The sequence below is a fragment of the Bos javanicus genome, chromosome 20 (assembly GCF_032452875.1).
Source record: "Bos javanicus breed banteng chromosome 20, ARS-OSU_banteng_1.0, whole genome shotgun sequence".
Taxonomy (NCBI): domain Eukaryota; kingdom Metazoa; phylum Chordata; class Mammalia; order Artiodactyla; family Bovidae; genus Bos; species Bos javanicus.
In genome coordinates, this window is record NC_083887.1 from 19,949,679 (window position 1) to 19,973,715 (window position 24,037).

Genomic DNA, 24,037 nt, shown 5'->3' on the forward strand with positions numbered 1-24,037 from the left:
AAAAATTTTTTTTGAAAGGCTTACGTTTCTGGAGACTTTCAGGTCATTTTATTCTTAAAAGGATCTCTTTTCTTTTAAGTTGAACTGTAGTTTATAGTGTCATGTTAGTTTCAGATGTTCAACACAGTGATTCAGGTATAGGTATTCTTTTTCAGATTCTTTTCTCTTATGCTGCTGCTGCCGCTAAGTCACTTCAGTCGTGTCCGACTCTGTGTGACCCCATAGACAGCAGCCCACCAGGCTCCCCCGTCCCTGGGATTCTCCAGGCAAGAACACTGGAGTGGGTTGCCATTTCCTTCTCCAATGCATGAAAGTGAAAAGTGAAAGTGAAGTCGCTCAGTTGTGTCTGACCCTCAGTGACTCCATGAACTGCAGCCTACCAGGCTCCTCCTTCCATGGGATTTTCCAGGCAAGAGTACTGGAGTGGGGTGCCATTGCCTTCTCCGCTTTTCTCTTATCACATCAGATCAGATCAGTCGCTCAGTCATGTCCGACTCTTTGCGACCCCATGAGTCGCAACACGCCAGGCCTCCCTGTCCATCACCAACTCCCGGAGTTCGCTCAGACTCATGTCCATCGAGTCAGTGATGCCATCCAGCCATCTCATCCTCTGTCGTCCCCTTCTCCTCTTGCCCCCAATCCCTCCCAGCATCAGAGTCTTTTCCAATCAGTCAACTCTTCGCATGAGGTGGCCAAAGTACTGGAGTTTCAGCTTTAGCATCATTCCCTCCAAAGAACTCCCAGGCCAGGGCTGATCTCCTTCAGAATGGACTGGTTGGATCTCCTTGCAGTCCAAGGGACTCTCAAGAGTCTTCTCCAACACCGCAGTTCAAAAACATCAATTCTTCGGCGCTCAGCCTTCTTCACAGTCCAACTCTCACATCCATACATGACCATTGGAAAAACCATAGCCTTGACTATTGCAAAATACTGAGTATAGTCCCTGTGCTACACAGTAAGTCCTTGTTGCTTTCTCTGAGATCTAAAATTTGAAATGCTCTGCTATCTAGTTGCTACATATATGGACATTTATTAGAATGACCTGAGTAGAAACAATCTGTTCTATACCTGTGGGGAATCTGTACTTGAGTTATCAACTGAACCATTTGGTTTGTTCACCAGGAAGGTCTGCAGGTCTTGAGCTAAGAGTCCAGTGCTTCCAGACCTGCGTCACTCCTTCCCCCTGCCATCTGACCACATCTCTCCCAGGAGCACAACGCAGGTTGATATCAGCTTTTAAAATAAAATCTACGTCACTCATGAAATATCCAGAGAACTTGGAAAACTGCAGGAAACTCAGAAGCTGGTGGGCTCAGGGGCAAAGAAATCATAAATTCACAACCAGCACCACCCGCCATTTAGCTTTATCATATCTTGCCAAAACTGGCATGGAGTGGGATGTGCTATTCAAGAGTAAAGAATTTTCAATTGGTTTATTGTAGTGAAATTTGCTTTTTTTGGAACCAGGATCAAAGTCATGTCCTTTCTCTGCTCTAACAAAGGCACAGCCACATAAAAGGAAAGTCTTAGAATCTGAGCAATAACAAGATTGTGTTATGATATAATCTGTAAATATACCAACACCTCTCTTAAGAATATAATCGGACCCCCTGAACGGAGGAGGTTGTATGTTGGCCATTAGTTTCAATCACTGGAAGCGCTGCAAATACTAATTTCATTAATGTTTCACTGGCCTCAAGATTAATGCAATGAGCCAAATTATAACCATCTTATTAAAATATGGGAAATTTCAGTGTATTTAAGTAGAAAAGAACAAAAAGGGAATTAATATTTATTGAACGCATATCACCTTCAAAACACTGTCTTGGGTGCTTTAATATTCATTAACTCATTTTGGTTTTCTACATGTGAGTGGTTTATAATCCCTTTTCAACAAGTGTGGGAAAAAAAAAAAAAAAAACCAAGTGTGGAAGCTCAGGCTGAGAGAGTCTAAGGAGCTTTGCTTAAGGTCCCAAAGCTGGCAGGGAACTGAGCCTCTTCACAACCAGATCTGATTCCAAAGTCCATGCTGTTTCTACTAAGATATGATATTTGAGGGGAGCTAAATAGCATTGGGGAACCTAGTTTTGATCATTTGCATCAGTATTTAATAAGGGACCACTGGATCCTAGAGAAGCCATGAAGTATAGTGGATATAAACTTGGATTTCAGGCAGGTTACTTATCTCTGAGCACCATTTCTTAATCTAGCATGTTGTGCTGTGCTCAGTCACTCAGTGGTGTCTGACTCTTTGTGACCCTATGGACTGTAGTCCACCAGGCTCCTCTGTCCACGGGATTCTCCAGGCAAGAATACTGGAGTGAGTTGCCCTTTTCCAGAGGATCTTCCTGACCCAGGGATCAAACCTGTGTCTCCTGCATCACAGGCAAATTCTTTACCCACTGAGCTATCTGGGAACCTACCTAGCATAGTACTAAAAATCAAAATTTAAGATCCATTTTAAATGGATCTAAAATGCTGAGAATAGTCTATCCTCTATTGTTTTTGTCAGTTGTTATTATTGTGTTGTCCTTCTAAGAAGGCCCATCGAACAGGGCAGTAGGATCCCCATGGACAGTAAATCTCCCACTGTGTGGACTCTCTGGAAGGGCTCGCCTTTGGGAGCTGCTAGAATATAAGCTCTAATTCTGTCAGGGATGAAGTGGCAGAGAGCAGGGTGGAGAAGAGCTTGACAGATCCTCCGGTCTCCAGTGTAGAGAAGTGTCATCAGAGTAATCAGTGTTAAAGCTTGAAAGATGCTGAAGACCACACTGTTTCCAGGGACATCAGCCAAAGTTTGAAGCATCCAGGAGAAAGTATCAGTATAACAATGCATAATGGTTAGAGCACTGATATTTAGACCCCATATGGTAGATTTGGGAGAAGGCAATGGCACCCCACTCCAGTACTCTTGCCTGGGAAATCCCATGGACGGAGGAGCCTGGTAGGCTACAGTCCATGGGGTCGCTAAGAGTTGGACACGACTGAGCGACTTCACTTTCACTTTTCACTTTCATGCATTGAAGAAGGAAATGGCAACCCACTGTGGTATTCTTGCCTGGAGAATCCCAGAGACGGGGAGCCTGGTGGGCTGCCGTCTATGGGGTCGCACAGGGTCAGACATGACTGATGTGACTTAGCATCTTAGCATGGTAGATTTAGGGCTTCCCCGGTAGCTCAAATGGTAAAGAATCCACCTGCAGTGCAGGAAATCCTGGTTCAATTCCTGCGTCAGGAAGTTCCCCTGGAGAAGAGATAGGCTACCCACTCCAGTATTCTTGGGCTTCCCTGTTGGCCAGATGCCTGCAATGCGGGAGACCAGGGTTCAATCCCTGGGTTGGGAAGATCCCCTAGAGGAGGGCATAGCAACCCACTCCAGTATTCTAGCCTGGAGAATCCCCCTGGACAGAGGAGCCTGGCGGGCTATAGTCCATGGGGTTGCAAAGAGTCATATATGACTGAGTGACTAAGCACACACATGGTAGATTTAATTCTGGGCTCCCAAAATTGGGAAATTATAAAATTGCCTATTTTACTTTACCAAACAGAACTCCAGCAAGAATATGGAGAAAAGCTTTCTTCTATAGTTACACTCTCATTCATGTTTGCCATTGCTCGTGTGTGTGTGTGTGTGTGTGTGTGTGTGCGCGTGTGCACTCAGTCTGTCCAACTCTGAGACCCCATGGACTGTAGCCTGCCAGGCTCCTCTGTCCATGGAATTTTCAAGGCAGGAATACTGGAGTGGGTTGCCGTTTCCTTCTCCAGGGGATCTTTCCAACCCAGGGATCAAACCCACCTCTTTTGTGTCTCTTGCATTGGCAGACAGGTTCTTTACCACACTACCACCTGGGAAGCCTTTGCCATTGCTCAGGTGGTGTTTATTTTGGTAACAGGAATACCTGACCTTCCAGAGGCAATTTAATCTCCACAGTGCCAAAGATTCTCTCTCTGCAATAAATAGCTCAGGTTTCTATTGATTCCCGAGGACATGGATCTCACATTACTTACCATACTATAGTCAAAAATACCTTTGCTCTTCCTTCCTACTATATACAAGACTGGAGAATAAAAGAGATGATAACATGTTGCTTTATGTGCTTTGACATTACCAGTAGTATATATTTTTGTCATTATAATTTTTAACTATGGTGAAACAGGTATGAGATTTTCCAGGTGAAGTAAAGCCTGTGACATAGCATTCAAAAGGAATAATTCTGATTCTGGAAAACTCTTTCTAAAGGACAGCACCCTTTATCTCCTTCCTGTTCTTTCTGTTTGGTGGTGGGATGGGGAAAGGAAGAGGTAGATTCAGGATCGTCAGGTGAGAATGTCAAAGGCAGTAACTGGAGCTGTTCTGCGAAGGTCAAAGGACTTTGTTTCCTATTCCATTCATAAATCCATGAGAACAGATATCTCATTGTGTTTAAATACAAAATGCACACTCCCATTTCTTTTTTCTATAAAAAAACAAAAGACAAAATGTGAGTTCTCACCTGCTGTCCAGATGTTCATCTGATTACCATTATCCACTAATCCATATAGAAATAGCAGGGTTACAGTGTGCCTTTTGTTCCTGTTTTGAAAGAGTTATTAGTACATTTGGTTGAGAAGCACAAAGGCCAGTTGAGCACATACCAGCTACTATGCTAGATACTTATTTTCTCCATTTCATGGAGGGAAACTGAGGCATGGAGAAGTTGAGTAACTTGGCCAAGCTCACATGGCTAAGAAGAGAGAAAATTAGGTTTTGAACCCAGACAGCCTAGACCATGTGTTATTTCTTTTAATGATTTTTTTTAATTGAAGTATAGGTGATTTACAATGTTGTGTTAGTTTCAAGTATTTAGCAAAGTGATTTAGATTCTTTTTTTCTGAATCATATTTTTCCCTTACGGTTTATTAAAAAACATTGAGCAGCGTTTCCTATGCTACGCAGTAGGCCCTTGTCAGTTATCTGCATTATATGTAGTGGTGTGTATATGTGAACTCCTGATGTATCCCTCCCCTCTGTGCTTCCACTTTGGTAGCCATAAGCTTGTTTTCTATGTCTGTGGGTCTGTTTCAGTTTTGTATATAAGTTCATTTGTATACGTTTTTAGATTCCACATGTAAGTGATATCCTATGATATTTGTCTTTCCCTGTCTGGCCTACTTCATTCATTAGGATCTCCGCTAGGTCTATCTGTGTTGTTGCAAATGGCATTATTTCATTTTTTTTGTATGGCTGAGCAATATTCCATTATATATACATAGGTATATATTTTTCTCTAAAGATGAGAGGTTAAATTCTCGGAAATAAACATACCCACCCCAGGTAGACATATGCACAGAACTCAGACACAATAGACAGAATGACTGCCTCTCATACACAGTAAAAAGCCAGCATACAATGGGTACTTGCTCTGTGCACACACTGGAGAAGGTACATATACAAATTTTATGCAACAGAGTTCACACACACGTGCTCACACATGTACAGTATTATTTCTTCATGCGGTAGATGAGAAAGGAGATGCTCAGGCAGATTAAGCTGTTCAACATTGTCCAGCTAACAAGTGATAAATTCAAGATGGAAACAGGCTTCTCTGTCATGGAATACCATCATGTTCCCACTGAGCCATGATGCCTGCTCTCTACAGTCATTCATGCACTCAACATTTAATATTCATTTAGTGAGCACCTGCTATTTCTAATGCCTCAGCATGCAGTATAGGAAAAACACAAGATTGAAGTTCACAGGATCTAGATTTGAATTTCTGCTCCATCATTAAATCATCAATTTATTAAATTTCTCTGAGTTACAGTTTCATCATCTATAAAATAGGAGTGAACAATAATATGTATCTCATAGAAATGTCATCAAGAGCAAATGAAATTATATATATAAAAATATTTGGTATATAACAAAACACTTTGTAAATCTTATTCTTATTATAATAATTACAGGAAGGGGTGTGTATGTAGCCTCCCAACCTCAAATAGTGGGAGAGGGGCATCTGAAGCCTGTTGCAGTACTCCAAAATATTGCTTTAGTGAGGACCTGAGTAACATTTGGAATTGCAGGAGCAAGAATTGGAGGCATATTAGACATTGGTTCATCCATGTGGAGCTTTAAAGAACAAAACAGATTTCATGGGTAGCAATAGGTAGGGCTCCCATAAAACTTTATTATCTGTAAAATATACTCTGTGTATTTAGAACAGCAGGGGCAAAAGTAACTTTGGAGGGGCCAGAGATGAAGTTGGGGAGCGAGTTGGGACCAGACTTTAATTCAAATGCCGTGATAAAGGATTTTAATCTAGTGCTGTAGGCAAGCGTAGGTATTCAAGGAAGTAACAAAAATCTCACCACATCAAGTTATCTCCGGGTGCCATCTTTCCCTGCTTCTTTCTTCCTTTTCCCCTCTTCCTTTTTCTCCTTCTTTCTTGCTTCCATTCAGCTACACACAAAATGCCCACAACAACGTAGAAGACGGAGGAACATGGCAGACCAGTGGGTAGGACACCACCTAGGAAGCAGCTATCACAGCTGTGCTGAAAATCGCACTGGCTCTAGAGGCTCTGCTTCCTTGGAGGGTGGAGTCCAGATTTATGAGCTGAGTTCAGTGCCATGCAGTTGAAATCAGGAATGTTAAAGCTGAAAGAGATCTTGGAGACAGATCTAGTCTTCCTAAGTTGCCAAGACATCAAATTACCTGAACACTGTTTTAAAAAGAAATATTCCTGGGTCCAATCCTAGATTACTGACTCAGAGTATCCAGAAGGAGGCCTGAGAATCTGTAGTTTTAGAAGTCTTTCGAAAGTGATATGCAGAGCAGTAATTGAGAATGATTGGTAGTCAGTCTCTTAATTTTATTTATTAAACTTTTTATTTTGTATTGGACTATAGCTGATTAAGAGCAGCCTGGACAGGAGGGGAGTTTGGGAGAAAATGGATACATGTATATGTAGGGCTGAGTCCCTTCTCTGTCTCCTTGAATCTCTTTATTTTATTGGTAACATCCCAGAAAAGTCTGGAGGTTTGCCAGTCTAGTCAGTAGCAGAGTTAGAACTCAAAATCGAGGTTCGCAAATTCCCAATCCAGTACTGGAGCCCAAGGTCAGTTGTTACCTTTTTGCTGGAGAAAAGTATGTTTCTTTTTTGTCATCTACTCTTTCAGTATGAATTTGGAACCTCTTTGTCTCATAAAACTAGTCTGTATAGTGTTTAACTTTAACCTCAAGGTGGTTTGCTACATCTCTCCCAAGTATTATTAAACATTTACCGGACATTTAAGGCATTACAGTGTGGTCGGGGTGATTAGCAAAGTTAACGAAGTGGAGGACCCATATTTTAATTCCTTTCAAGTTTTGTCATACTTTTATATTTGGAGATAACGTAAACACATCCCTTCATGTCAGCAAAATGTCATGTTCTATGCAAAGATTTTGAACATTATGCTCAAGACAGCTAGATGATATCTCAAAGTAAGGTCTAATAGGGCACATTAAAGAATGTGTTTTTGTTTCAGCCTTTATGAAGTTAAAACTAATCCAGTGGTTCAATCCTCCTTTTAAGTCTTTCGTCGGAAGACCAGAAGATTTTGGTTTGAGTCATAATTCAGTCACTTAAATCAATGAGACTCTGGATAAACCATTGCCCTCCTTCCTGAGTCTTGGTTTCTTTTTGTAAATGAAGATAAGCCTCCTCGCCCCTCCCCATTGCCCAGGGTCACCCTGTGAATTTCACTGAGCCATGACAATGGAAAGGCTTTAGAAACAATGAGGGGCTAGGAGGGAGAGGCACGGGAAGGAGAGGCCTTTGGGAGAGAGTCTTCTGTTTCCCCAGGAAGGGTCATCGTAGTCCAGCTCATCAAGAGGCACAGATGGAGCTTAGGGACAAGGCCAATGGCTGAAGCACCCAGGGCATCCAGAGAGATTATTTCCATGTGGCCTGAAGGGCCAAGTGCGTTAGTGGGATTAGTGGCAAACATAGTATTCAAACTCATAATTACATTGCAAGTTTAAAGGACAGCTGTGTACAAGGAAGCCAAGAACAGAATAAGCATACATGTGGTTTGGATTTTTTCCTCATGTCAAATTTAATTTCTAGGTCTAAACTTTATAGGAAAAGAAAAAGAAGGGTAAAATCACATTTTAAGATTTTTTTTTAAGTTTTAAAGTTAGAGGGGGAAAAAAAACACAACTGAATGAATGCTTTCAAAAACTCTGATTTTGATTTCAAGAAGTATCTGCATTTCTTGCCCCCCCCCCCCTTTTTTCTAATCTGGTCAAAAATTAAAATTTAAAGATCAGCAAAGTATATGAATATGTTTGGATTTTTTTTCTTCCAACATAAGTTTAAGCATCTGTTATCTATTCTTTTTATAGCTTAATGTATAAAAAATTATAGAATTTATTTTATAAGATACCTGTTCTGTACAAGCAAACACATTTTAAATTAGATTATCTGCCAGTGGTACTGATTTTGTCCAGGACAGGCTGGAGATTCCCTGGTGACTCACACAGTAAAGAGTCTGCCTGCAATGCAGCAGACCTAGGTTCAATCCCTAGGTCAGGAGGATCCCCTGGAGAAGGGAATGGCTACCTACTCCAACGTTCTTTCCTGGAAAATTCCATGGATAGAGGAGCCTGGTGGGCAAGAGAGTCCATGGAGTCACAAAGGGTCGGACACGACTGGGTGTCTAACACTTTCACTTTCAGGCTGGAGATCAAGGTTTATTTACATATTTAAGGCTGGAGATTAAGGTTTATTTACATATTTACACTATGCTGATACAATGAAGTACTAAAATTTTACATGCCAGGAATCAAAACAAGTACAGTTCCTATTAGGAAATAATATATCTGAGGATTCTGGCGTGACCATCTATAGCCAGTTAGAGAAATCTTTGCTAGATTGAAAGGCTGTGCCATTACAAATGGCCTTGTTTACACTGTACTTAAGATATCATCATCATCCTGAAGGTGATGAAGTAGGTACAGAGACAATTCTGTTGTTTCTGCAAATATTCATTAAGCACCTAGTGTTGCCAGGCACTACTGGGGGCTTCCCTGGTGGCTCAGATTGTAAAGAATCTGCCTACAATGCAGGAGACATAGGTTCGATCCCTGGGTTGGGAAGATCCCCTGGAGAAGGGAAGTATTCTTGCCTGGAGAATTCCACGGAGAGAGAAGCCTGGCAGGCTACAGTCAATGAGGTCCCAAAGAGTTGGACACAACTGAGCAACTAACACTTTAACTTTTTTTCATTTCACTGGGAAGAAATGCAGTGCATTGAGAAGACACAAGTACTATAGTGGTTGCACTGAATTTCTACTTCTAAATTAAAATAAGATTTTTTTCCCTTCAGGACAACCAAATTCCTAGTGATAGTGTTCATAAATCCTATTGATGTGCCAAGTCCGTAGTTGAGAAAAATACATGGCTGTCACTGCTGACCTCCTTTGCTTTTTTTTGATCTTTTGCTATGTTTTTAAACTTTTTTTAAAAGTCGAATTTTACTTCTTTAGCTATAAAAATTCCTTTCATTTTCATGCAGTGATAGATCTCAAATATTTATATGTAATCATCTGATTGTGCCAACTGGCCTCTTTTCTGGATGGATTCTATTCAGTTTTGCGTGTTGTCTTTTTTTCATTTTTGTAGAATTTATTTTGTATAATCTTGTCTCCCATTTTGGATTATTTCCCATTTATACTCCTTTTAAAAAATGACTTATGCTTTTTTAATGAGGAGTCCAAAATGGTACATGAAGCTCTAAGTACAGTGTAAACAAGGCCATTTGTAATGGCACAGCCTTTCAATCTAGCAAAGATTTCTCTAACTGGCTATAGATGGTCATGCCAGAATCCTCAGATACATTATTTCCTAATAAGAACTGTACTTGTTTTGATTCCTGGCATGTAAAATTTTAGTACTTCATTGTATCAGCATAGTGTAAATATGTAAATAAACCTTAATCTCCAGCCTGAAAGTGAAAGTGTTAGACACCCAGTCGTGTCCGACCCTTTGTGACTCCATGGACTCTCTTGCCCACCAGGCTCCTCTATCCATGGAATTTTCCAGGAAAGGATGTTGGAGTAGGTAGCCATTCCCTTCTCTAGGGGATCTTCCTGACCTAGGGATTGAACCTAGGTCTGCTGCATTGCAGGCAGACTCTTTACTGTGTGAGTCACCAGGGAATCTCCAGCCTGTCCTGGACAAAATCAGTACCACTGGCAGATAATCTAATTTAAAATGTGTTTGCTTGTACAGAACAGGTATCTTATAAAATAAATTCTATAATTTTTTATACATTAAGCTATAAAAAAGAAAGTGAAAGTGAAGTCGCTCAGTCGTGTCTGACTCTTTGCGACTCCATGGACTGTAGCCTACCAGGCTCCTCTGTCCATGAGATTTTCCAGGCAGTAGTACTGGAGTGGATTGCCATTTCCTTCTCCAGGGGATCTTCCCAACCCAGGGATCAAACCCGGGTCTCCCACATTGTAGACAGATGCTTTACCGTCTGAGGCACCAGGGAAGCCCTATAAAAAGAATAGATGTTTAAACTTATGTTGGAAGGGAAAAAAATCCAAACATATTCATATACTTTGCTGATCTTTAAATTTTAATTTTGACCAGATTTGATCATTTGAGTTTGATCTCTAGGGTGACAGTGAAATATTTTTCATAGCAAAAATGCCTTGATATTCAGTGAAGGGAAGCCCAAACTAGACAATACTCCATTTTGTTTGAAGCCATACAGCCCAGAGAATGTCCCAGGTAACTTTCTCTCCTCCTCCTAGAGGAGACTATCTGGTTCTAGAAGGGCATTTAGTCTATGAGTTTAGAACAGGAAGGATGGCCCTAGGCATCTGCATCAACCTATATCATTCCCAGTACAAAAAACCAACTCGGCTCTGATTCCATTGCAAATGAACTAGAGAACAGTGATGAGTGGTTCTAGTCTACATTTGGGTAAGTTATGAAAGATTTCTAGAAATTATTTTTAGACTCTGGTCCATATACTCCTAGAAATGTATACATTCAGAATGTCAGTTTGGTCTGGAGTCCCGTTCAAAGCAAAACAAGCCTAGTTTGATGCCGTGTTTCTAAGACCTCATTGACTCCAGTGGAGCATGGATTCAAATCCCTGGAGAAGGCAACTCCTTGTCTCTGATCCACAGACAGACTCATGTTCAACTGGTCCTCTCTAGCTTTCCTGATTTTCATCAATGCAAAACAGAACCAGACCTTCCCTCTTTATAGAACAACCCCCACTGTGTGTAATGGCTGTGAATGCATTCTCCAACACTTCTTCAGCACTAGATGATAAGAAATGTCATGAAAATAAGCACAACGAAGGAACGTTAAAGAGAAAAATCTCAACCAGGTATCAAGACAGTAGAATTTAAAGAGGCAGAGTTTTACTTGGGCCTCAATGGGGTGCCTTTTTTTTTTTTTTAAAGTCAGTTCATTTTTCACCAAGTAACTATCTAGGGTGGTGTGTAGGAAAACAGGGCAGCTCTCTTCCTTGCTGTCATCTGGGGACCAGGATCCTTTCATTTGTGTTCCTACCATCCTTTGTCGCTGCAGAACCTTCAGCATCCAACTAGAAGTGGGAAGAACAACCCATAGCCAGGCACTCAAGAAGAATTCTGAGCCAGTCCTGGAAGTGGCATGTGAGATTTCTGGTCATATCCCTTGTATGACCAAATCTAACTACAGAAGAAGCCTAGAAATGAGGACTTCTTGTCTGCCTAGGAACAAGCAGAGACTGGAATTTGGCAGATGGCGAGCATAATTTGCTATATTCATGGCTTTGATTGTTGAATTCTATGTTTTTCCAGCATTGTGTTGTCTTTAGTCAGGATTATAAAACCATTTCAAGGAAATATAAAAAATATATATATCTTTACTTTTCAAAATCATTGTTGGAGTGGATCAGTCCAACAGCTGTTTGGCAGTCCATCCCAATGTCTTAAAACATTTGAAGGATCATTTGCAAGCTCGTATAATTCACCTCATATAAGAAGTCACAAAGGAAAGCAAATATCAGTAGGTTCATAGCACAATGAATCACAGGCTGCTTGGTGTGGACATTTACATCTGTGTCTTTATTCTCTGTGATATATTTTAAAGAACTGTGAAAGCACTGATCGTGTATAACCATCAGAGCATTCTTACAATTGCTCTACCATGGTGAAATTGAAGAAATGGTATCTAATTCAGGCCACACGGCTCTCTGAAGCCCTTCCCTGTTCTCTTCCACTTTCATTAAAGTGGAAAAACCCATCTGTTTGGATCATTGAGGTTGGAAACTGAGTGATATCACTTCTCCAAAATAGATTTAATAGTATGGCTTGGTTAATTGTTTCCTGACCTGTTTGAGAGAGATTCCAGACTCAGAGAAAAACATGGTGTATAAATTTTCGTATTCAATAGTGGCAAAGAGTCGGATTTGCATTATATTTTTAAAGGTAATTTTGGTAGAACTATTACAGTTTTTGTTTTCAGTTATTAAAGACTTATCTAGACATTTAATCTACTTAATATATGATATTTAATGATACTTTCACAAAGGACTTATAATATTTGATCATTATTATTCATCCAATTAAGCCATTTGAAAATTAATTCTTAATAAGTCAAAATATGTGAATAGCCAGAAATGAGATTGAGAACCACGTTTTAAAGTCCACTTCTCAAAGAGAAAATCATGATCCCTGTAGAGACATATGGTTTAAAATAGATCCTTCTCAGACCTTCAAAGTGATTCTAGCATGCTACCTGGTGGGATCACTCATCTGGAAGAAGGAGCATAAGCGTATTGCAAGCAAAGTTATGAAAAGTATGGGTATGCTTTGGAAACTTTTTGGCTATCAAAAAAATAAAGAAAAAGAAAAATTAGGGAAAAAACTAGCCTTAATAATAATATATCTTTTAGGAAGAAAATATGATGCCACATCCCCATTTTCAGTCTTTCCGTTGTTTCCCTGTCCTTTCCCATTCTGTTATGGCCTCAAATGCACAGGGAAGCTAATGAAGATCAAGCTTAGAGCCCTTCACGGGCTGGGCCCCATTCTAAATTCTAGAAGAGAGGCGTAATAACCACTGCACATAGTTATAGATTTTGTAAAATTTGCAAAAGTTAGAACTTGGGGGGGGCATTACTTTTCTCAAAACAGACTCTCAAAGTACCATGAAACCAGGTTCCTACCCCTGATTCCATGGCTGACTGGAGGGCAGACAGAAGATGTTCAAGACAGATTCTGTTAAATGGGGGCAAATCCTATTTTTTTATGGCCCCTTTGTTTTTTGCAGCTTTATTTAGATATCATTGACATATGACATTATGTAAGTCTAAAGTGTGCAAGTAGTGATTCTGTATTGTATCTATTGGAAAATGATTACCACAATAAGGTTTTAACACGTCCATCACCTCAAATAGTGACAGCTGTGTGTGTGGTGAAAACTTTAAAAATATACTCTTAGCAATTTTCAAATTCTATACTGTATTAACTATAGTCACAGTGTTGTACATTATATCCCTGAACTTATTCATCTTACTACTGGAAGTTTCTACCCTTTAACCACCATTACCCATTTCTCTTACCCCCTTCTCCCAGCCCCCAGTTTAGTTCAGTTCAGTCGCTCAGTCGTGTCCGACTCTTTGCGACCCCATGAATCGCAGCACACCAGGCCTCCCTGTCCATCACCAACTCCCGGAGTTCACCCAGACTCACGTCCATCAAGTCAGTGATGCCATCCAGCCATCTCATCCTCTGTCGTCCCCTTCTCCTCCTGCCCCCAATCCCTCCCAGCATCAGAGTCTTCCAATGAGTCAACTCTTCGCATGAGGTGGCCAGAGTACTGGAGTTTCAGCTTTAGCATCATTCCTTCCAAAGAAATCCCAGGACTGGTCTCCTTCAGAATGGACTGGTTGGATCTCCTTGCAGTCCAAGGGACTCTCAAGAGTCTTCTCCAACACCACAGTTCAAAAGCATCAATTCTTTGGCGCTCAGCTTTCTTCACAGTCCAACTCTCACATCCATACATGACCACAGGAAAAACCATAGCCTTGACTAGATGAACCTTTGTTGGCAAAGTAATGTCTCTGCTTTTGAATATGCTATCTAGGTTGGCCATAACTTTCCTTCCAAGGAGTAAGCGTCTTTTCTTTTCATGGCTGCAGTCACCATCTGCAGTGATTTTGGAGCCCAGCCCCCAACAATCACTAATCTATTCTCTGTTGTCTGTGGGCTTCTTTTAGATTATGCATATAAATCAGATCGTACAGGATTTGTCTTTCTCTTTCTGACTTATTAACTTAGTGTGATTGCCCTCAAAATTCATCCATGTTATTATAAGCAGCAGAATTTCTCTTTTTTATAGCTGAATAATATTCACTCCATATATGTGTGTGTATTTCTTTATCTATTCCTTAGTCATTGGACTCTTAGGCTGTTTCCATATCTTGACTATTATAAATAGTGCTACAATGAACATACCTCTTCAAGATAGTGGTTTTATTTCCTTTGGATATTATATACCCAGAATTGGAATTGCTGATTCATATGGTAGTTCTATTAATTTCTTGAAGAACCTCCATACTGCTTTCCATAGTGACCATACCAACAAACATTTCCTTCAACAATATACAAGAGTTTCTCTCATTAGGAGGCTAGGAAAGGCTAGATTAGAGTGGCAATTTTCAATAGAGGAGTCTGGGAATATCTCATCATGAAGGTGGCATTTGACTGATACCTGGGTCAAGAATATTCTGGCTAATGCCAAGGCTCTGGGGAGGGAGTGCTCACATGTATTCAAGGAACAACCAGGGATAGAAGAGGCTGAGATTATCCTACTAAGTGAAACAAGTCACAGAGACAAATACCATATAATATCACTTATATATGGATTCTAAAATATGACACAAATTTAAATGAGCCTGTCTATGAAACAGGAGCTTCCCAGGTGGTACTAGTAATAAAGAACCTGCCTGCCAGTGCAGGAGACAGGAAATGCAGGTTTGATCTCTGGGTCAGGAAGATCCCCTGGAGGAGAGCATGGCAGCCCACTCCAGTATTCCTGCCTGGAGAATCCCACGGACAGAGGAGCCTAGCGGCCTTCGGTCCATAGGGTCGCAGAGTCGTACACGACTGAAGCGACTTAGCATCTATGAACCAGAGTCATAGACACAGAGAGTAGACTGGTGGTTGCTGTGGAGAGGGAGTGGTTTGAGGGAGGGATGGAGTGGGAGGTTGGGGTTAATAAATGTAAACCTTTATATATAGAATGGAAAAACAACAGCTCTTACTGTATAGCACAGAGTCCTATAATGGTATGCCATGATAAACTATAATGAAAAAGAATATTTTAAAAATGTATGTATTTATATGTATAACTGCATCACTTTGCTGTACAGCAGAAAGTAACACAGCATCATAAATCAACTATACTTCAATAATTTTTTTAAATAAATCACTTATAAACCTCAAATAAAATAATTCTGAGTTTGAGCTTTTTTAAACTTTAGATTGAACCTTTTAGAAACATTGGCCTTTTGCCATCCCATTTGGCAAAAACTTACAAAGCAAGTCCAGCTTATCCCTTTTGGCCTCCAACCCAAACATTAAACTCACACCATTGTTTTCAACTTGAGTCTCTTTATCGGCCTCTGTGACTCAGGAGTGTCATGGGCATGTCAGAAACAAATACTATGCTCCCTGAGATCATTTGGTATTTTTACCCATAAAGAAGCGCACAGCTTTCCCCTTTGTGTCAGGCCTTTGTTTATAAAAAATGATCTGTGAAAACAAAGGGTAAAATTACACATCCTTCATGCAAATATACATATTATGCAAGGTAACATGCACAGCGTCACTTACTTTCTACTTTACTAACGTCCTGAATACTAGGCGCTCTCATGATGTCCTGTGCAAATTTGAAATGGAGCTTTGGGATTGATTTGAGGAAGATCGCCATTCATGCACCTCTCTGTAAAATGCCGTTTTTTACAATCTCATTTCTATAGATAACCCTAGCAAAGTAAATATTGAGGTAGGGAATTGGAAGAAGCAGTATTTTCTTTACTCCAGAGAAGGTACTCGATCTGCAAGAAATTCCTGAATGGAAAATATCACTGGTGTTGATTAGAAACAGTTTCATAGCCTAGTAGTATTGATAACAGTGGGTAAAACACTTACTATAGAGAGAAAAAAAATATTTTTAAATGATTATCCAACTCTGCTTATATTTCATTAAGCTTGGGGGCAAATCAGCCCCCTCATCCTGAGCGGTAAAGCACCAAAATGGATTCCATCGTAGCGCCAATGCATGGCTACCATACGCAAAAGAGTCAGGTAGAGGAAAATAAACAGCAGTGTAATTGTGCAGCGAGTATAGGTACCAAGCTGCACCCAGTGGCCTGGTATCTGAAGGACTGTTCCTGCTTATTCTTTTTGCCTGGAGCCCCACCCAGGATGTCGGGATTTCCACGCCTTCCACGTTCCTAGCAGGAAATTGTTCTTTTTCTTCAGTGAGGAATATCTAGAGAAAAATCAACAGTCTCCACCCTCTCCCCGGATGTTATCACACTGGAATTACAGAGTGGGGTGGAGACACACAGCTAAGTTGTAAAAGCAGCTCAAGTTGTGAGAGCGATCTGGCTCCAGCACCTGTCACCGCATTGATTGCCAAGGCCGATTCCAGCTCTCAGTTCCCTCTCTCCCCTACCCCACCCTCCCCAGTAGGTTCTTCCCAAGGCAGCATGCTCAGGAACAATCTGGATGGAAAGTCCCCCTCAAAGCAAAAGAGTGATAACAGTTAAAGTAACAATAGATCCTATATATTGGGAAGGTGCTAGCTGCCAGGCACTGTGCTGAATGCTTTCTAAACATTACATAGGGCCCTAAAACTAGATACTGTAATTGTCCTTATCAGGAAATGGAGCCTTAGTACAGTAACTGCCTAAGAGCATACAACTAGAAAAGTGGTAGAACCATGATTTAAAATTTAGACCATGTTTTCTAACTGAGACAGCATATTAAAAAGCAGAGACATTACTTTGCCAACAAAGGTCCGTCTAGTCAAGGCTATGGTTTTCCCAGTGGTCATGTATGGATGTGAGAGTTGGACTATAAAGAAAGCTGAGCACCGAAGAATTGATGCTTTTGAACTGTGGTGTTGGAGAAGACTCTTGAGAGTCCCTTGGACTGCAAAGAGATCCAAGCAGTCCATCCTAAAGGAAATCAGTCCTGAATGTTCATTGGAAGGACTGATGTTGAAGCTGAAACTCCAATATTTTGGCCACCTGATGCGAAGAGCTGACGCATTTGAAAAGACCCTGATGTTGGGAAAGATTGAGGGCAGGAGGAGAAGGGGACAACAGAGGATGAGATGGTTGGATGGCATCGTCATTATACTCAGACATTCTCACTCTCCCTACCTCTGTACTTACTTTCCCGAACTTCTGCTAATCTTATCCTTCAGTTCAGTTCAGTCTCTCAGCTGTGTCCAACTCTTTGCGACCCCATGAACCGCAGCACACCAGGCCTCCCTGTCCATCACCAACTCCGGAGTTTACCCAAACTCATGTCCATTGAGTCGGTGATGGCATCCAACCATCTCATCCTCTGTCATCCCCCTTCTCCTCCCACCTTCAATCTTTCCCAGCATCAGGGTCTTTTCAATGAGTCAGTTCTTCGCATCAGTTGGCCAAAGTATTGGAGTTTCAGCTTCAGCACAGTCCTTCCAGTGAATATTCAGGACTGATTTCCTCTAGGATGGACTGGTTGGATCTCCTTGCAGTCCAGTCTTATCCTTGGACTCCATCTAGTTGGCAGTGAGTCAAAGGAGGATTCATTATATTGAAGTGTTTGCCAAAGAATGTGTTTGGCAAATTCACAACTGACCTCTTTGGTACCAACATCTAAGGTTAGGGTTACGCCTCATCTCCTACTTGTTTTATTAATAATACCATGACATTGTTTATAAAGTTACATTTCAAAAATGAGTAGCTTATTTGAAATCATCCATATTTTCAGCCTAAATAAAGTCTCAGTTAATTTGCTATCCGCTGAATGAATTACTGCCTTGATGTGTTTTCAACCAAATCTCTTCTAGGAGAAGATCCTCAGTTCTAATATTTACAAAAGAGCTCATTTTTTAAAAAGTAAGAGTGAATACCTACTAACAGTGACCATTTTTAGGTCATTTTTAATCTGTAAATGGAGAAGGCAATGGCAACCCACTCCAGTACGCTTGCCTGGAAAATCCCATGGATGGAGGAGCCTGGTAGGCTACAGTCCATGGGGGCGTGAAGAGTTGGACACAACTGAGCGACTTCACTTTCTCTTTTCACTTCCATGAATTGGAGAAGGAAATGGCAACCCACTCCAGTATTCTTGCCTGGAGAATCCCAGGGACGGCCAGGCCTGGTGGGCTGCCCTCTATGGGGTCGCACAGTCGGACACGACTGACGGGACTTAGCTGTAAAGCTAATATTAATATTTCTTAGGCTAATGTGTTTTTATCGATATTTGGTAATCACTTCCTATGGACCTATAAGGGATTTAAAAAAATTTTTTTAAAGGTTGTTTTCATGAATCTTTAAGAAATAAATAGTTTTGACTTTTAAGTTTATAATAGATTTTCCTCAAGAAAATGATCTCCCTCTAGTGGACAAATTGTTATACTACAACCTGCAAAGAAAACTATCAAAGCCCATGGACTATCCTGTATCAAGTGTTTTATGACCTATTAATAAATGTTTGGTGTTAATAGGTAATATAACTGAAAAAGAAAGGTTAAAATTTTAAAGATACTTAGCAGTATTTGTTACAAAACTGACAGTGGGGAAATTTTTTAAATTAAGACTTTTTTGATTTAATTGAAAACATAATAAAACAAATAATGATTAATAATAAATTAAATCATAATAAAACAAATTAATGATTTGGGAGTAATACTGGTATTTCCTCAGGTGAACTGAGAAAAACGGAACCACAAACCATGCTCCTATAGCTCTTATACTTCCGTTTCTGCATAGTGTGAAAAGGGTACTTATCGTTTATTTTTTAAAACAGTAAGCACATTTTAATATTGAAGGGAAATCAGCGTAAACATTTGTTTTATATGTTCACATTAAAACCTCCTCATGCTGAAGAGCTGCCATGACTATCTCCTTAGAGCAGAAATCACCCCTTATCCTCTCCCCAAGCAGAGGTCTTCCATGTCTTTGAACTGTATACTGAATGCCTTCAAAATCCCTCTTTAAATACCATTCTTCCCTGAAGATTTCTTAGATATCCCTGCCTGGATTAATCTCATTGCCTTTATTTTTGTAACTCAGTGTGCTCATGGTAGGTATTTAATAAATGCTTGTTGAGTTAAGCATATCCAAGAAGAACTTGCCAGAGATCCGGTATAAGTCTCTGTAATAATTAGAAATCCTTCCCCTCTGGCCTTCCTCAGGATTGCTAAAATCCCAGATGCATGAAGTGTCTGTCCACGTGCAACAGATGTCCGTTTTGGGGTGTCACCTAGGACTTCCCTAGTAGCTCAGCTGGTGAAAAATCCACCTGCAATGAAGGAGACCTGGTTCGATTCCTGGGTTGGGAAGATCTCCTGGAGAACAGATAGGCTACCCACTCCAGTATTCTGGCCTGGACAATCCCATGGACTGTTCCATGGGGTCGCGAAGAGTTGGACTGAGCTACTTTCACTTTCTTTTCATTGCTAATACACATTTGTGGTTTACACGATTATGCCTTATAGCTGGGAGAGCTTCAGGGCTAGTAGATAATCCAGTTAGCTTGGTAATTTTGGTCAATTAACCTTTCTAGGAGCTGGTATCCTCTTCTGGCAATGGCACCTCCACTCCAGTACCGTTGCCTGGAAAATCCCATGGACGGAGGAGCCTGGTGGGCTGCAGTCCATGGGGTCGCGAAGAGTCAGATATGACTGCGCAACTTCACTTTCACTTTTTCACTTTCATGCATTGGAGAAGGAAATGGCAACCCACTCCAGTGTTCTTGCCTTGAGAATCCCAGGGACGCGGAGCCTGGTGGGCTGCCGTCTCTGGGGTTGCACAGAGTCGGACACGACTGAAGCGACTTAGCAGCAGCAGCAGCATCTTCATCTATAAAATGAATCTGTTCAAGTAGATAATCTCTCAGTGTCCTTTAAGGACCAAATAAATGCATCTGTAAAGTGACAAAATTCTAAGAAAATTTGAATTGAAAAACATGTTTGTGACTGGCTAAGCTAGATTTTGAGTTTTTCCTGTGTGTGTGTGTGTGTGTGTGTGTGTGTGTGTGCACGTGCTCACTTTCTACTAGATGGATTGGTTTAGAGTCAGTGTTCTCATTTGGTCATAGAATCATAGGTGATTCATGAAACATCAAGCATCTGGATAATTCTTCCACTGTGGCCTTCAGTCTTTGGGTCATAATACTGTTATTAATGACTCCAGTAGCAAAAGAATATTTAAAAATTAGCTAGTTGATAGTTTAGACAAAGATTGTAATGGGGAAAACATTGATAACAACTGAACTTGAATTCATTCACTCATTTACTCATTTAACAAATTTTTAAACCACATACTTGCTGGGCTATCGGGAGCTAACATCCTCTTCTTATAGGAACACACAAGAGTTGACTTCATTTTAATACTGGTTGATGTTTGACTAGAAGAACTCTGTGGCAAGTTTATCTCGGTTATAAAGTGTGCGATATCAAGAATGGCTTCCGTAGTTCTTTTCTCCCCAAACTCTAAACTCTATATTGCTGAGCATCGTGCCTTTCATTCATTTGATCACTAGTTCAAACCACTTTTCTGAAGTGCCATGTGAGTGCTTAGAACACCTAGAATCTTCATTCTCAGCTCACAGTCTAGGAATGGAGATCACGTGGTAATTATTTCCAGCTCCTTATAAACCCCACCAGTAGAGAGTAGGAACGAGTCCTGGGGGTGCAGAGGAAGGGCATCTCATGAAGCTCTGGGGTATCAAGTCAGTATTTCAAGTGGAGGCTAAGTCATCAAGGATGAATAATGTTTAGGCAGGAGAGTGTAGTGCCGAGTAACTGGGGAGAAGAAGGTTAGGTGGTGAGAGCCTGCGACAGGGAGGCGGTGGTTGAGTATGAAGGCAACGTGAACTGCTCAGTGGAAGAGTATTGCACGTCAAGGCTGGGAAAAGGGCTCATTGTCCTTGAGGACAGATGCCCATGACTCTGTCAGTTTAGCCAAGGAATGTGACCTTTATTCTGAGGACAACAGTGAGCTACTGAAAGATTTTTAGCTGATGAATTACATAGTCAGGTTTACATTTTGAGGAGAGTCATACCGGGTGAAAAATGGATTCGAGAGACTACTTTTAAAACTCTTATAATAATATAAATGAGAGTTGATGGAATCTTGAACTTAATATATTGGCAGTGGGGATGGAGGGAAGTGGCTACAACAGAAATTAGTGATTCAATAGATGTAGGTAGGAGTGGAGAAGCTACTCCAGAGAAGCTCAGCTTTGGGGAAGCAAGGATATTAGACATGTCATGAGCACTTGTTGAATTGAACCCAAATATTTAGTGAATTACTATATAAAAGGACTTCTAAGGAGAACCAGTCTTTGCAGAATTGTTCCTTTTTAACTGAAATTGAGTTCAGAGCGATCTATGTATCCTATATCTGGTCAGTTAGCAGAAATACTCAAAAGCTTAGGAGGAAAAGTGTATGAAGTCGGTATGTTATTTTTCTTTTGTATATTCTGGTATTATAATTTTTTTAACAAAAGGAATCAGTTGCTAGGTTTCCTACTTCCTAAAATGAAATCTCCCTTTATTATAACATCAACGAAAAAAAAAAAATAAAACATCAACGTACAGTTCACGGCAATGTCATCCTTTTCTTCCTTGTTGACAGTTTCGATGTGGACAATGGCACATCTTCAGGGCGGAGTCCCTTGGATCCCATGACCAGCCCGGGATCTGGCCTGATTCTCCAAGCAAACTTTGTCCACAGTCAGCGTCGGGAGTCCTTCCTGTACCGCTCCGACAGCGATTATGACCTCTCGCCAAAGTCCATGTCCCGGAACTCCTCCATTGCCAGTGACATGTAAGTATGAGGTTGAGCAAAGGGACAAAGAAACTCTTAGAGGAAACCAAGTAAATTTCTCTCTAGAGTTGATAGAACCAATGATGTTTGCTCAACTGCATCATTCTCTAATTTAAAAAGGATGATGGACAAAATTGTATAAACTGAAGATAAACAGTAGATTGAATTTGTATATGCTCTCACTCTTGGTAGGACATTTATTTTTCCTAGAGAATACATTGTCTGGGGAAAGTGAGAATTAAATTTTTAATGGAGGCATTTACACTGAAAACATTAGCTTATATTCGTGTAGGACCTGACTGAGATTTAGCTACCTAACCATGTGAATCTTTCTGAATATTTTGAAAAGCTTTAAACTCAGTTTGCAAGTCCCCATGATATTAGCATGTGTGTCTCTTTGAATGCATCTTCACTAATGTACCACACAGATGTTAGCACTGGTTTGCTGGCTCATTTGAGAGATCTTTGTGGAGGGTTGCCTAAATTAAACCGTTTTTGGAATATTAATCACTGGAGGCAAGTAAAGAAAACATTGGACAGTCTTGAATATCGTTTAAGACATGGTACAGCTTGGAAAGTAATTAAAACAGATAAGCTGGTTTACAGATCACATACCATCATTAGCTCATTTTCTCAGCACATTCCATTCCTGTTTACTCTAATGTTCTTTAGTTTTCTAGTTTCTGGAGGCTTCTAAATAGGACCTGACTCTTACTTAGTACCTTTGCTGTCATTTAAGATCCCTCGGCCTCTGTGTAGAGTTAATGTCCAGTTTCCTCTTCTGCATATACATCCGTCCAATAACAACAGCATCTTCTCATGGCACCATCTCAAAAGCTCAGGATAGGTTGCAGTACATCTTAGAAGAATGTATGGGGTCCCTGAATGTCTAGTGTTATTCTTGGTATTCTAACAGGTCATTAGGTTATCCCAATAGGTCTACATGAGATTCTAGAAATGAAATGGCTCTTTGTTGCCGTTTATTAATAGTTATAAAATGATGATACTCTCTTCTCCCTAGGAATGAGCAACTAGAGTACAATCACTTTGATTCAGGTTCTGAATTACAAAATTCCCATTGTGTAACTGTCTTTGTTTGACAATTACAGGAGATGGAAGAAAACTTTAAGACAGGGTTCTTAATCTCAAATAACTAATAATGTTATGAAATGACAGGTTTTATGTCAAATAATTAGTGAAAAAACATTTTTAAGTCCTAATTGTTGTCCTTGCAGGCTACAGGTTAAAGTATGTCATTACCTACCTCTGTGCACCTGTCTCCTCCATCTTTCCAAAACTACCCAATTTACTTTCCTTTTTTAATCTGCTTTTTTGGCAGTGAAACTTCTTCCATAATTATATCTCTCCACATTCTTCCAAACCCACTCCAAGATCCACATCTACTTGCTGTATATCCTTATATGTTGTGTTACCTTAATATTCTGAAATGTATCTTTAGTTCATATTGACCTCTGAAAATCATCCCAATTCAAATAATATGTGTCAGTCACCCATAAAGTAGAAGTCATGGTGCCAGATATCAGAGGAAATACAAGGTGCATTTAATCTAGCTCCCATCACTGTATCTTTAGTTCATATTGACCTCTGAAAATCATCCCAATTCAAATAATATGTGTCAGTCACCCATAAAGTAGAAGTCATGGTGCCAGATATCAGAGGAAATACAAGGTGCATTTAATCTAGCTCCCATCACTGTTGTGTGCTCTCTTCCCTCCTGCTCAGAGCCCTCTTCTTCACTGATTCTGCTTATCACCCCTTAACATATTATCTCCAACATATAGAGACAGACCCTTTTCTCTCTGCTTTGGAAAATTCTTTTTATGTATATGTTCAGCTATCAGCTTTCATCAGATGACTTACTGCTCAGTATCTCTGGCCCTGAAACCTCAGTTGAGCCCCAGAACTATAGCACCTCACTGCCT

General features: G+C 40.4%; 1 protein-coding gene across 11 annotated transcripts in view; it reads left to right on the forward strand.

The window, feature by feature from the left end:
* Positions 1-24,037, forward strand: part of PDE4D (phosphodiesterase 4D) — a 1,603,025-nt gene that overhangs the window by 1,344,310 nt on the left and 234,678 nt on the right. For all 11 annotated transcript variants that reach the window (XM_061393128.1, XM_061393125.1, XM_061393122.1 and 8 more), the window contains one exon: positions 21,903-22,094. In XM_061393128.1, the coding sequence (XP_061249112.1) occupies positions 21,903-22,094 (192 nt within the window). The remainder of the gene's footprint in view (positions 1-21,902; positions 22,095-24,037) is intronic.